General features: G+C 40.2%; 1 protein-coding gene across 1 annotated transcript in view; it reads left to right on the forward strand.

Moving 5' to 3' along the window:
• Positions 1-13657, forward strand: part of MAP3K19 (mitogen-activated protein kinase kinase kinase 19) — a 115833-nt gene that overhangs the window by 51790 nt on the left and 50386 nt on the right. The window contains exon 8 of the mRNA XM_063933784.1: positions 12406-12475. Within this exon, the coding sequence (XP_063789854.1) occupies positions 12406-12475 (70 nt within the window). The remainder of the gene's footprint in view (positions 1-12405; positions 12476-13657) is intronic.

A 13657-nucleotide genomic window follows, 5' to 3' on the forward strand; every position in this document is an offset into this window, starting at 1 on the left:
CACCACAGAAACAGGCGGCACTCCACGGATTTATAGTGAGAAAAATTTTTATGAGACAAACTGCATGACGAGTCCAACGTTTCAACACCGCGATGGGTGTTTTTGTCAAGGACACATGGTGAAAAAAAACACCATGTGTCCTTTACAAAAACACCCATCGCGGTGTTGAAACGTTGGACTCGTCATGCAGTTTGTCTCATAAATTTTTTTCTCACTATAAATCCGTGGAGTGCCGCCTGTTTCTGTGGTGAGGAGGTCAGTGGACTGTGGCTTCAGTCACCACGAACATTTACACCGTGTATATATATATATATATATATATATATATATAATAGTTTGATATCTTATCTGCTATTGTATTAGACGTGATGTGATTTACATTTTATTTATATTCAGGTTTATATTGGAGTCAGATGTAGTAAGCACACACCCCCTGCGAAGTCCGACTAGTGATGAAACGCATTGGGTGTGGCCAACAGAATACATATATGTATGCCCTCTAGTCTGTGCTCACTGTCTACCCCGTCTGTGTCACCCCGGTCTGTCAGCCCTTCACCTTTTAGATTGTAAGCTCGCAAGAGCAGGGCCCTCATCCCTCATGTGCCTTTCCTTTTCTTACTTACATTATCTTATACTCCATACTCCCTTTGATGGCACCTAACCCCGGGTTTTCTATACCTGTTCTATATTGTCCTTTACTGTAAGTGCTGGTTTCTTGTTTGCTCATCTGATTATGTACTGTGTAATTGGGCGCTGTGGATCCTTTGTGGCGCCATATAAATAAAGGATAATAATAATATATAATCTTCCTCCAAACCTCTCCCTAATCATAACCCTAATATCTGAAATCAAACCAGTAAAGTAACCCTCATATCCTATCCCTTATACCCTAACCCAGTGGTTCCCAAACTTTTTTGAATCACGGCGCCCTAGAGTATCAGAATTTTTTTCACAGCACCCCTAGGCCAAAAGTTTTTTATTGAGAGATTTAGAATAAATATTAAATTGTGTTTGTCATCCTTAGGGTCAGTTGTGTGGTGTGGGACAGGATTTGCTTCTGTTTGGCCACATATGTTATGACTGGCAGCCACCAGCACTGGTTTTGCCTGTTACATTGATCATAAATAATTTAAATTGGCCCTGGACCACCAATCCAAGGCACCCATGCAAGTGTCCTGAGCCACCCCAGGGTGCCTAGGCACACAGTTTGGGAACCACAGTCCTAACCCCATCCCCCAAACAAACCCTAATATCCTTTCCCTATATAACTCATAAGATGCCGCCACTGCATTTTATCATCTGAGAGGCCGAGTATTGGGAGAAGGGGTGGGGTGGGGTGGGGTGGGGGGGGGGGCGCAATGAAGATTTGCCTAGGGTGCTGAGAAACCTTGCACCGGCCCTGCTTATGCTGATAGATTAAGTCTGCTTGTGACCTGTTAAGCAGTAAAAATGTGGAAAAACCGGAGAGCCCCCAATTGATAAAGCTGATTATCTTTACAGGAATGAAAGCTAAACCTTAAACATACCTTAAATATACTTTAAACCTTTAGCCGCTGCTGCCGCTATACTTAATTCACACTCTACGCACCTTTTACGCTATTAGCGTACAGAGTCCCGTACAGTGTACGGACTTTGCGTACACACGCCGCACTGACGGTACAAAGTACTCACAGCGCGTACACACCCAGAGATACACTTTAAACCTTCAACAGCAATGCAATGCAATAATAATAATACACTTTAAACCTTAGCAGGGCAATGAGGACACGACACCACATGTGATTTTACCGCTGGGTTCCGACACCACAGTGGATTATTTCTGAAAGGGGGTTTACAATACAAATTATACACTACAATACAAGACAATATAACAGAATAATGGCTACAGTCAATGTACATACGTGAGTATATTCGCATGCGCTTCCCGGTCCGGTCCTCCGTCATCAAATAGATAACGTTGTGAGTCTTGTGCCAGGCCAGGCTGCAGCAGGCTTTATTTATACAATTCTTCCAAAAGCAATACAATGGATACTGTAATCCCTTTGTCCATTGGACACAGGAATGCACTTTTACAGTACAGGAGAGGTCATAGGTCGATTTGAAAAGGTAGGCGATGTCTTTCCCAACTGCTTTGGTGGGTGGTCTCCTCTGGATTCCCGCCGCATACATAATATACAGTAAATACAGTTTATATCTATATTCTGCTTCTGCACATAACTATCCGCAGGAACATGCGATCTTCCGCAGACCAACACCAGATTGTTACACTTAAAATACCCTACAACTGGATACCAAACACCACCTTATAACCTTAGTCTGTCCCCTCTTATCCTGTAAAGGTGAATCCCTTTGTTCTGGAATCATTTAAACTGTTGTTACTTTCTGGTGTAGTGCAGGGGGACTATGTGTACATTGTGCACTATTTGGATTAAATATGTAATGTGTTTTGATAGCTCTCCATGCGTTCACAAACTCTACCGTAAATACCCATACCACGCGCTGATGCGCACGACCGCGGGAGTGACCATACGCAAATTGCGAATATGTGCACGCACAGCAGAACAAGTACACGCGCGGAGGCCATCTGTGTGTTGTTTGTACGTGATGTGTGTACTGCAATATTTTTCGACTTTGACATCACTCCTTGCTGTTAACATGTCTAACAAAAGCAAGGCTAAACAGGCAGGGGCACCCTTTCTAGTAGCATGTACTACCTGTCACATTGAGGTTTTACCTCAGCATGGTCTATGCACGGGCTGCCTTGTGCCTCCCCACACCTCAGCCCCTCCAGTCATTGTATAAGAGTCTCCATGGGCTTCCTTTAGGACGTTACTGGCTAAGATTTCTGGCCACATTGCTACCTGTGCAGCCCCCCCATGGGTATCCGTGGTATCCCCATGGGATGACGTAATTGTGAAACCCTCTGATAAAGGAGGTAACGTTGTCTTATGGAGCAAGGAACTCTACCTAAAGGAAACATATAGACAACTGTCTGACACTACCACCTATAAAAGGTTAATCTTTAACCCAACTGCTAATTTTTTGAAGGAATATACTATCCTTATTAATAATGTATTACAGGATGGAGTTATCACTAAGATGGAGGCGAAATTCCTTGATGTTAAAGATTCCAGAACACCAACATACTATATGCTACCAAAAGTGCATAAAAACAGAGAGCACCCACCTGGAAGGCCAATAATTTCAGGTATTGGCAGCTTGACTGAAAAAGCAAGCATTTTTATAGACCAGAATTTAGGACGCTTTGTCCTGGAATTACCCTCGTATGTACGAGACTCAATGGGTGTGTTGAACAAATTGGAGTATATAACTTTGCAACCTAACACCTGGCTGTGTACATGTGACGCAGAAGCACTGTACACAAGCATTAGCCATGAGATTGGCATAAGAGCTATGAAATATTTTCTTAACATGGGTACACATCAGGACTTTGACGACTTCCTCTTGCAATTATTGAGATTTGGCTTGACAAAAAATGTATTTCTCTTCGATGATAAGTACTTCCTACAAGTGCAGGGCACCGCTATTTGCAGTACCTGTGCGCCGACATACGCTAACATCTATCTTGGCTGGTGGGAGAAGGAGTGGCTCTTTAATGACATCAATGCTGAATACACGGAACATATCGTCAGTTGGCATAGATTTATTGACGATTTTCTAATCATCTGGGAAGGGGACAAGGATGATCTAGAGAAATTCTTAACAGTCCTCAATAAGAATGAACTTAATCTCAGATTAACATCCGATATCAGTCAAGAGAGCGTAACCTTTCTAGATTTGATTATAACAAAAACAGAAGATAAAATAAAAACAGATGTCTTCCGCAAGAAAACAGCTACAAACAGCATATTACATCATAGTAGCTCACATCTCCCAGCTACCCTCAAGGGAATCCCCAAAGGGGAATACATCAGGATGAGACGGAATTGCTCGGATGATATCACTTACAAGCAGAGGGCTGATGAATTACAAACCCATTTAAGAAAAAGAGGGTACAGCAAGAAAGAATTACAAAAAGCGTATAATCATACAAGCACTGTCCCCAGAAATAATTTACTCACTCCAAAAAAGAAGGAAAAAACGGAGATTGCAACAAGATTCATCAGTACATATTGCAAGGAGTGGAGGGATGTGAATAAAGCTTTACAAAAACATCATCATGTACTCATGACAGATGAGGATCTACGAAAAGAAATTGGGAATAGTATTCTTACCAGCTGGAGGAAGTCGCCCAATTTGCAAAATTAACTTGTCCGTAGTCATTTCGTAAGGAAAAGGAAGCGAGAACCAATAGTTCAGGGTTGTTATGAATGTGGCAAATGTAAAGCCTGTCCATACATTCAAACAACCAAGGAGTATGTGAACAAGTATAATACCAAAATTAAAATTCGGGACCACATCAATTGCACGACCCAGGGGGTCATTTACTGTTTGACCTGTCCCTGTGGACTCAACTATATAGGGATGACCAAGAGACAATTTAAACAACGAATATTGGAGCATGTAGGCAATATTAATCACGCCAGGAGAGACCATTCCAATATGAAGAACCTCCCCATGTGGCAAGACACTTTATGAGAAAACATGGGAGTGATCCGAAACAAATGAATTTATGGCCTTGAGAAAGTCGAGTTGGGGCTAAGAGGAGGCAACATTATGAAAAAAACTTCTAAAGAGAGAATCTAGATATATTTTCCTCATGAACAGTTTAACACCACAAGGTTTAAACAAAGAAATACAATACTCATCCTTTTTATAGTTGGGAACCTTACTTAAACTTACTTCTCTGGTGTACCTATATGAAATAAGATATGCCATATTAGGCTTACTGCAGGATTGTTCACAATAAATGCAGATAATCTAATGTGATACATTTATGTTTATATTTTTACGCCTAATGAGTCACTACATATGTCCCATATGGTGTGTACATACTATGTCCAATATTGGAAGAGAGTTATATTTTCTCCCTCCCCACTAACTATACTTAACTACATACGTAATTTGACCACAGGATAAGGTCATATACACATGACCAATATGGTCATATTTTGGTACTAAGTCAGATCATAATAACCAAATAGACAACAGGTTAGAGGCCCTCAGTGATGGGATAAGTGTGTGTATAGAACTTAAAAGGACCATATAATACATTTTAAATTAAATTATTAGTACCTAATTTCAACCCTGGGTCAATACAGTCATAGACTTGCGAAGGGTGTGCATCAATCACAATATATACTCATCACGCATGGACCCTAAGAACTTGTACTCTAATCGAGACCTATAACTACTCAATATACATTATGAGACATACAAATTAGAAGATGTGTGGATATATACTTACCTTATTGGGACCATGAAAATGGAACCAAGGTGGATCCTATGTCCACAATGTATATCCAGGTTATTACAGTGGGTGTAACCATTGGCTATTAGATATTGAGATTGTACAATTACCATTCATAATGATGAGGAATGGAATTAGTGTCTGTTTGAGTTGGTATACACGAGTATAATTATGTATATTGGATATAATGCATATGCATGCATAATGGTAGAGTCTATTTACAGTAATTGTATTCATACATATTTATACCGTTATGCATACAAGCAATCATTACGTACTATAAAAGTTTTTTATTTCTATTATATTTTACAACCAGGCATAATGTTATATGGATATCGTACACATTCTCTGAATTGATGATTTTGAATATAAATATGGACCATAGTGGTACATAATTGATATTTATACTATGTACAGTTAGTTTAAAAATATATCACATTAATATAATGGGAGGATTAATGAGGCATATGAAATAAAAACATATTGAATAGAGCGTAAAACAAAGGACATGAGACACTTATTTGGATTAATTAATTTCACATGTATATTTACAATCAGAATAAGGAAAGGATACAGTTTTTTTTTACATATACAGGTTGAGTATCCCTTATCCAAAATTCAAAATCCCACATTTTTGGGTCCCTTACTGAGATAATGACATATATATTATATATTATGTGTATATACAGATATATTATATAGATATATAATATGATATATACATTTATGTGTCATCATCTCAGTAGGGGAACCAAAAATGTGTGATTTTGAATTTTGGTTAAGGGATACTCAACCTGTATAGATATGAAATCTTGCAATAAATATACTGTTTACTGGGAACCATGTATCTATTAGAACCATGTACTAATCGTTGTGCATACATGTATACCAATATATAAACAATTTCTTTCTGGTATACATGGAATTTAACCATATACAGGTTGAGTCTCCCTTATCCAAAATGCTTGGGACCAGAGGTATTTTGGATATCGGATTTTTCCGTATTTTGGAATAATTGCATACCATAATGAGATATCATGGTGATGGGACCTAAAGCTAAGCACAGGATGCATTTATGTTACATATACACCTTATGCACACAGCCTGAAGGTAATTTTAGCCAATAGTTTTTATAACTTTGTGCATTAAACAAAGTGTGTGTACATTCACACAATTAATTTATGTTTCATATACCCCTTATACACAAAGCCTGAAGGTCATTTAATACAATATTTTTAATAACTTTGTGTATTAAACAAAGTTTGTGTACATTGAGCCATCAAAAAACAAAGGTTTCACTATCTCACTCTCGCTCAAAAAAGTCCGTATTTCGGAATATTCCGTATTTCGGAATATTTGGATATGGGATACTCAACCTGTAATGTAGTCCTTCCAAAAAAAACGCACTACTGTGGTATAATTTATAATATTTATTTTTGTATCGTTCTTGCTAATTAGTATACACATTACAGGGTTCCGTATACGGACCCTGTTAACTGTGGGTGGATGACAATTAGGTACACCTGAACGTTTATACTAGAATGCGGAGGATCAGCTAATTAATCACAGAGCTGCTGAGGTATGCGGCAACGGACCGGAGATTTGAAAATCTCCCGCCCGTCTATATGATTGGACTCAAGGGTATTGGAGACTCTGATTGGTTCCCTCACCCTTTATTAATGTGTAATTAGGTGGGCGCCGGACACTAGAGCCCTGATGAAGCTCTAATATAGAGCAAAATGCGCATAGGGAGTAGCCGTGCGCCGTCTATTTAAAATGAAAATGTTGTTACTTATGTATGGGAATTACTAACCTAATGTTATATCTGGCAACCTAATCAATTGTGACAATTTATTAAATGTATATGAAAGTCTTAGCTACAAACAAAACGGCACTGTGAGATCCTGGCAGCACGTATCACAGACAGCACCTGCTGTTCTGTGAGATATTCATGACACTGAGTAACACAGACAGTGATCGTGGATGTGCCATATAAAAACAAAGCATAACACATGTTAGCACTGTTTATACACTACACCCAGAGGGTATAATATTGCTAACATTACTAGTGTATTTATAGCTCACAGAAGAAAACATACTCATTTTGTGACAGCAATTTACCAACATTACAGCTCTCACACTACCTGTCTATCTATACAGGTATGCGCTGTATGAAGCACCGTGCTAGGAACAGTGTATTACATATATAACTCAATGCTGTAAGACTTACATTGTCTGGATATTTGGCAGGACACAACCGAATAATATATCAATTTGGCTTGTATATATTGCCTTATTGGTGAGCAAGAAATGCATAATTAACTAATAGAGGGGATGTGTCTTTAAGAATACAATAATTGACCCTCTCATAGATTATTAATGTGCATGCGCATCATCAGCCAAAAGGGGACACAATACATATATATATATACACACACACACACACACACACACACACACACACACACACACACACACACACACACACACACACACAGAAAGTTCAGCACTTACCATAGCAAGCTCACTTATCCTCACAACATCAATAAATAAATGATGGGGGTTTAGTTAGTGAATTGGCCAATGCACGGAAGCCTGCATACCGCTTGCCAAGGTACCCCACCTTCATGCAGGTCCTACACTATCACAAAGTCTCAAAAATTAAAACCTGGCAACTGTATCACACATAATAGACTGCACACATGCCCACTAGGTTTAATGTGTATCTGCCATGCATCTTATGGCTTTAAAAGGTACACTAGTCACCTGACACTGGCTGATGAATTACTAAGGAGCAGCTGACACAGGTTTAGAACAAGTGAGATTACACAGGGGTGCATGAAAAGGCCTGTGACCACGGTTAATAAGAGTTAACCAAAGATTTACCCCGTAATATACAAACAAATCTAGAAAACCACAGCACTCGCCACCCCAGAAGCGGGGTGCAATGTCTGCACTCACCACTCATAGGGTGGGGTGCATGCAGCCCATGGCTACCAACCCAAATATATACAAACAGAAAGTTTATATATATATATATAAAGGACTTTATAGAATAGAGACTACTATTGTACCAATGTGTATGCAATAAAGGGTTATCATGAAATTGTATATTATATTATAACTGGGAATTGTTTGGTCACTTACTATTATATGTGCATATTAATCTCATTACATGAATATAGAGTGATACACAGCCAAACGAATAGCTTCTCAGGGGAAGTTACATTGGAGAAACTGCAGGCCTCCAATGGCACAGTGATACAGTTACAACATAGAAAGATATCCTGTTTACTTAAGCAACAATTGTATCCATTATAACATTCCGTTCAATACAGAATGAACTTATGTGCATCATTCAGCAATGATTGTAACAGTCTATAGAACAAAAGTATAGATGTAGTACCAAGGTTGTGAATATTGTCCTTGTAAAGCAATACATCACGTGATATAAATATAAAAGTCTAATCAGAATAAAAACTGTTTAATATCAACTGAGCAAGTTTGCTACAGACTTACTAGGGAATAGAATATAGATAAGGTTATAATTAATTTAGTACAAACTACATACACTCTAATCATACTGTTCCCAGTTATACATGAGTGGATTTTAACCTACAGAATCAACATATACAATTAAGAAATAACAGGCGGCACACGGTTTGTTTTTAATATTTCTTTATTATTTTTCGCCAGGACAAAATAAAACCTTTCCTTTTCTTGCCCATTTTTTCTACAACACGTCTAACTATCTTTTACTGTTTTTATATTTCGCTATTTGCGGCCTCATGTAGAGGTCAGAATACTTCATATGGGATACTAATAAAGTTGATTTATTCCACGTGGGTATTGGTAATGTACTATAAACAGAGTGTCATCTCATATATGTAATAAAGTTTAATAACAACACTTGTATCCATGGGAGCGAGTGCACCCATAGAAACTGATCCCTGTTTCTTTTTCTTTTCGTTGCATATATTTTAGGATCAGTGGGTAGCACCAGTCTGCAGATTCATATGTGTATGACACACAATAAATAAGAGACTATATCCCTGAAATTATAATTTATTAAAATAGGTCTGGTGCGGGACTTCCCCTTTTTTCTACATACATGCTCCCAGTCCAGTAAGTGTACTCACGGACATACTTACCAGGGCATTTGTGTATACTGGCGCTGGGGGACAACTTTAACGCCAGGGGAACCAGTGGTGATTGTCAGTATAGGGCAGGTCAGCTTTTCCTCAGCCCAGGGCGCCATTCCACAGTAGTCTTCCTGCCCTAGGCTGCTACTCCCTCCTTCTTCCTCACTAGAGATGCTGGGCAGCCATTCACAGAGCTCTGCAGGTCTCCAGAGGCGGTGGGCTGTGTCTCCCTGTATACTTCTCCTACAGAGCAGGTTATACAACGCGCTGAATCCAAGTATGTCGCGTATTCTAGTGCTGCTGCTTGATTTCTCTCTCTTTCCTAACTGTACATTATAATTGCTTTCCCTGTACCTTGAATACTAGTGTGTATTGGGTTAACTTTACTACATATTGTATTTGTGTGAGTTCAATTGTCACATACTGTGCCTGTTACACACTGCTCAATACCATATTGTGTGTATTCACGCCTTGCTGTTAACATGTCTAACAAAAGCAAGGCTAAACAGGCAGGGGCACCCTTTCTAGTAGCATGTACTACCTGTCACATTGAGGTTTTACCTCAGCATGGTCTATGCATGGGCTGCCTTGTGCCTCCCAGCACCTCAGCCCCTCCAGGCATTGTATAAGAGTCTCCATGGGCTTCCTTTAGCACGTTACTGGCTAAGATTGCTGGCCACATTGCTACCTGTGCAGCCTCCCCATGGGTATCCCCCAACCAGTGCAGCCAACATTGGCTCCCCCTGGAGCTATCCCACAGCTAATGCAGAATACAATGGCTACCTCTATGGGTTTTCAACAGTCATTTCAACATGTTTATCAGGCCATTGCAGCCATTCCCGTCCATCCTTCATGGTTGGATTAGTTCTCTACCTCTATTCAGAGTCTGGCGGCATCCTATACTGCATTTCATAACATGATAAAAGGGAAGAGACACTGTCTGTGTCTACTGTTACTAAATGTACTGTGCCTTCATCACAGTCTATGCCACGCTCTGATTCTGAAGAATCATCATTTCCTGCTAACCCAGCTGAGATTTCTGATGCAGAATATTCCTCAGGGGATGAGGAGGCCCAATCTAACTTTAATGTGGCAGCATTAATTAGGCCGGTCAGATTCTTTCTTCAGCTCGAAGATGCTGTACCGACCACTACTGCAAAGGATCCTCTGCTCAAACAGCAGAAGGTGGTACTAGCCTGGTTTCCACACTCGGACCACTTAACACAAGTTAGAACTGAGGCATGGAAAACACCTACTAAAAAATTCACGGTTCCTAAAAAAATCAGCTCCATTTACCCATTACCCACAGGGGATTGTACAAAGTGGGAGAATCCACCTATGATAGACGCTCATGTGACACACTTAATCAAGAGTTCCATCCTACCTATCCCAATTGCATCCTCCCTTAAGGAGCTACCGGATAGACAACTGGATGCATATCTTAAATCGTTGTACTTCCTTACAGGGGCGACAGCCAGGCCTGTTACTATCACAGCATAGGTTGCTAAGTCCATGGAAATTTGGGCCGATGACCTTGAACTGTGTTTTACGGCTGATTTGACAACGGAAAAATTGTCTCTCATTACCAACATCAAATATGTGGCCTACTATGTTGGTGAAGTGGCTCTGAGAACCTTCTAATGCTTCAGCAGTTCCCATGGCAGCTCACTGCATTGTGTGGCTCCACTTATGGAATGCAGATTCAGGTGCCAAGAAATCTCTGGAAGCCCTTTCCGTACATGGGCGAGTTCCTCTTTGGACCAGCACTGGACAATATTGTCAAAAACCTGGTGACATCTAAGACATCTAATCTGCCTTCAGCTTCCGCAGGGCAGCCTCAAACTTCATCCTTTTGGTCCTATTAGTCCACAAGGCAAGACCAAAGGTCAGTCCTTTCCACACTCCAAACCTAAAGCCAAGCAAGCTTGGGCTGCTCAACGTCCACCTACCAAGCCTGACCCCATGACCATCTCACAGGCGTATGCACAGGCTGACATTCCTGTTCCAAGTACAGTCTCTGCTCACTCTACTTACTCTGTGGGCCCTTCATGGGCAGCCTGCCGGGGCGCATCTGCTTAACAACTCTGCAATGCTGCTGCATTGTCTACTGACCACAGGTTCTATGCCTTTGATACGTTTGCCTCTCAGGATGCAACCTCTGGCCACAATGTCCTCCTTTCAACTTAGGAGCGTTTCCTCCCTACTACAACTGCTTTGGGACTCCCCAAGGTTAACCATGTGAAACCATGGACCCCGAAGAAGAAAAGAAAGATGTATGGTAAAACTTACCTTTGTTAACCCTTTTTCTTTGCTGTCCATGGGATCCATAGGGTGCCCAACCTGATGCACCTAGCTTCAATGGGTTACTTTTAGGTCCACCAATTTCCTTCTCCACTTTGTGAGTGTGTGTTTCTGTGTGTACCATCTTTCCTTCTCTCTCTTCTCTCCAGCTCCTGCTTTGGGCTTGTTACTAAAACTGAAGAGCCTGAGCATGGGGGCGGGGTATGAGGGAAGAGGAGCCCAGTGCATCCTGGGAGGCTCACAAGCTTACTGTTTGGTGCCAGTCCTGGTCTCCACCAGCATACCCAAGGTTAACCCTGTAGATCCCATGGACCTCAAAGAAAAATAGTTAATTAAGGTAAGTTTTACCATATCTCTTTCTTATTTCTATGTACAGTATATACATAGAAACACTAATACTTAGTAGGGAGAATTATCCTCTGAAATGGAAAGCAATCACAATACAATCCTTATATTGTACATTTTGCAGTTATGAATTGTTATATATGCAGCTAGGGACTTCTAACCAGGCTGAATCTTCCATTTAATAATAGGAGTATATATATGTATATATTTATATCTGTAAGAAAATATGCTTGTATCTTGTTACAGAGCTTGGAACTGTTGCAGACATTGAAGAAACAAGCACATCTATGCACACAATAGAAACTGCAGACCAAATGTAAGGAAAGTATTAAAATGAGATTCACTACCAACGTATTTATAATAAAATAGTAAATAGAAGGCCAGCTATACAGAGATAGGTAGGATGTGTGTCACTAGCGATCTTATTACAATTTTATTCTTATGGTCCCAATAGTCCGTTGCCCTGGGTCCTCCACAAACTTTAATCTGACCCTGAGCAGGGATGACACTTTCACTTACAGTAAGTCCCCCTCTCCCTTCATATGCATTTAGCAGTCAGGTGTGGATCCAGGAATGCTGCTCTGGTTCAGTAAGCTGCCACCAGAGCTAGAAGAGGACAGGGCTTTAATACCTCAACTCAAAACACAGCCTTCAACTTTCAGGAAGCCTTCTGCGTCTGTTCTCCTGGAAAGTTCTCTCTCTCTGGTTATAAAGGGGTGAGAATGGAAGTCCCAGAGAAACCCCCATCTGTCCTGCATATGGGAATGCTACTTGGAGTAAGAGGCTCTACAGAGATCATCTATCTTAGCTCATCAAAAGTTCCAAACAAAAGTAAACAGCGAGGGGGTTACATCACAAAAACCTTATGATTCCACATAATAAAGAGCTGTGTCAACCTGCCCAGGTTCTTCATTTATCTATTGACGCTGTGTGAACCAAGCCTTTGTGATAGATCAGGGAGCTTATTTGTTGTTAGGGTTTCCTCTCCCATAATGCCATATGCATTCCTAATTATCCATGTTTTTAAGAAACAAAAATAATTTATAGGCATTTGAGCTTTTTTGTGAAAAGAAAAAAATGGCTACCAATACATACACCTAGCGCATCAAGTGGAGATCAGAGAGCCACTATTATCAGTAGTCCTCATGTATGGATTTCCCCAAAAGAGACAGAAAAAAAAGTGCATATAGTGAAGCACAATTTTTACAATGTAAATGGAAGTTTTTCTGGTTAAAAAAAACATTTATTGTACACATATAAAACATCGATCCACACACGGTTATAAGTGTGATAGCAGCAGTAAGGATAACACAAAGTGCAATGTGTCTAGGAGCAATAAGAATATCCATGCATGGAGTCCAAATGGACAATTACCAGATTTAGATGAAAAGAGTGCATATAGATATAAAGTCCACAGCAACTGCAGCAGCTCCTTCACCTTCCGTCCGGTAAAGCGTCCAGGATCTCCCTCCAATGGTCAAAATCGATATAGCCAACG

The sequence above is a fragment of the Pseudophryne corroboree genome, chromosome 7 (genome assembly GCF_028390025.1).
Source record: "Pseudophryne corroboree isolate aPseCor3 chromosome 7, aPseCor3.hap2, whole genome shotgun sequence".
NCBI classification, from domain to species: Eukaryota; Metazoa; Chordata; class Amphibia; order Anura; family Myobatrachidae; genus Pseudophryne; species Pseudophryne corroboree.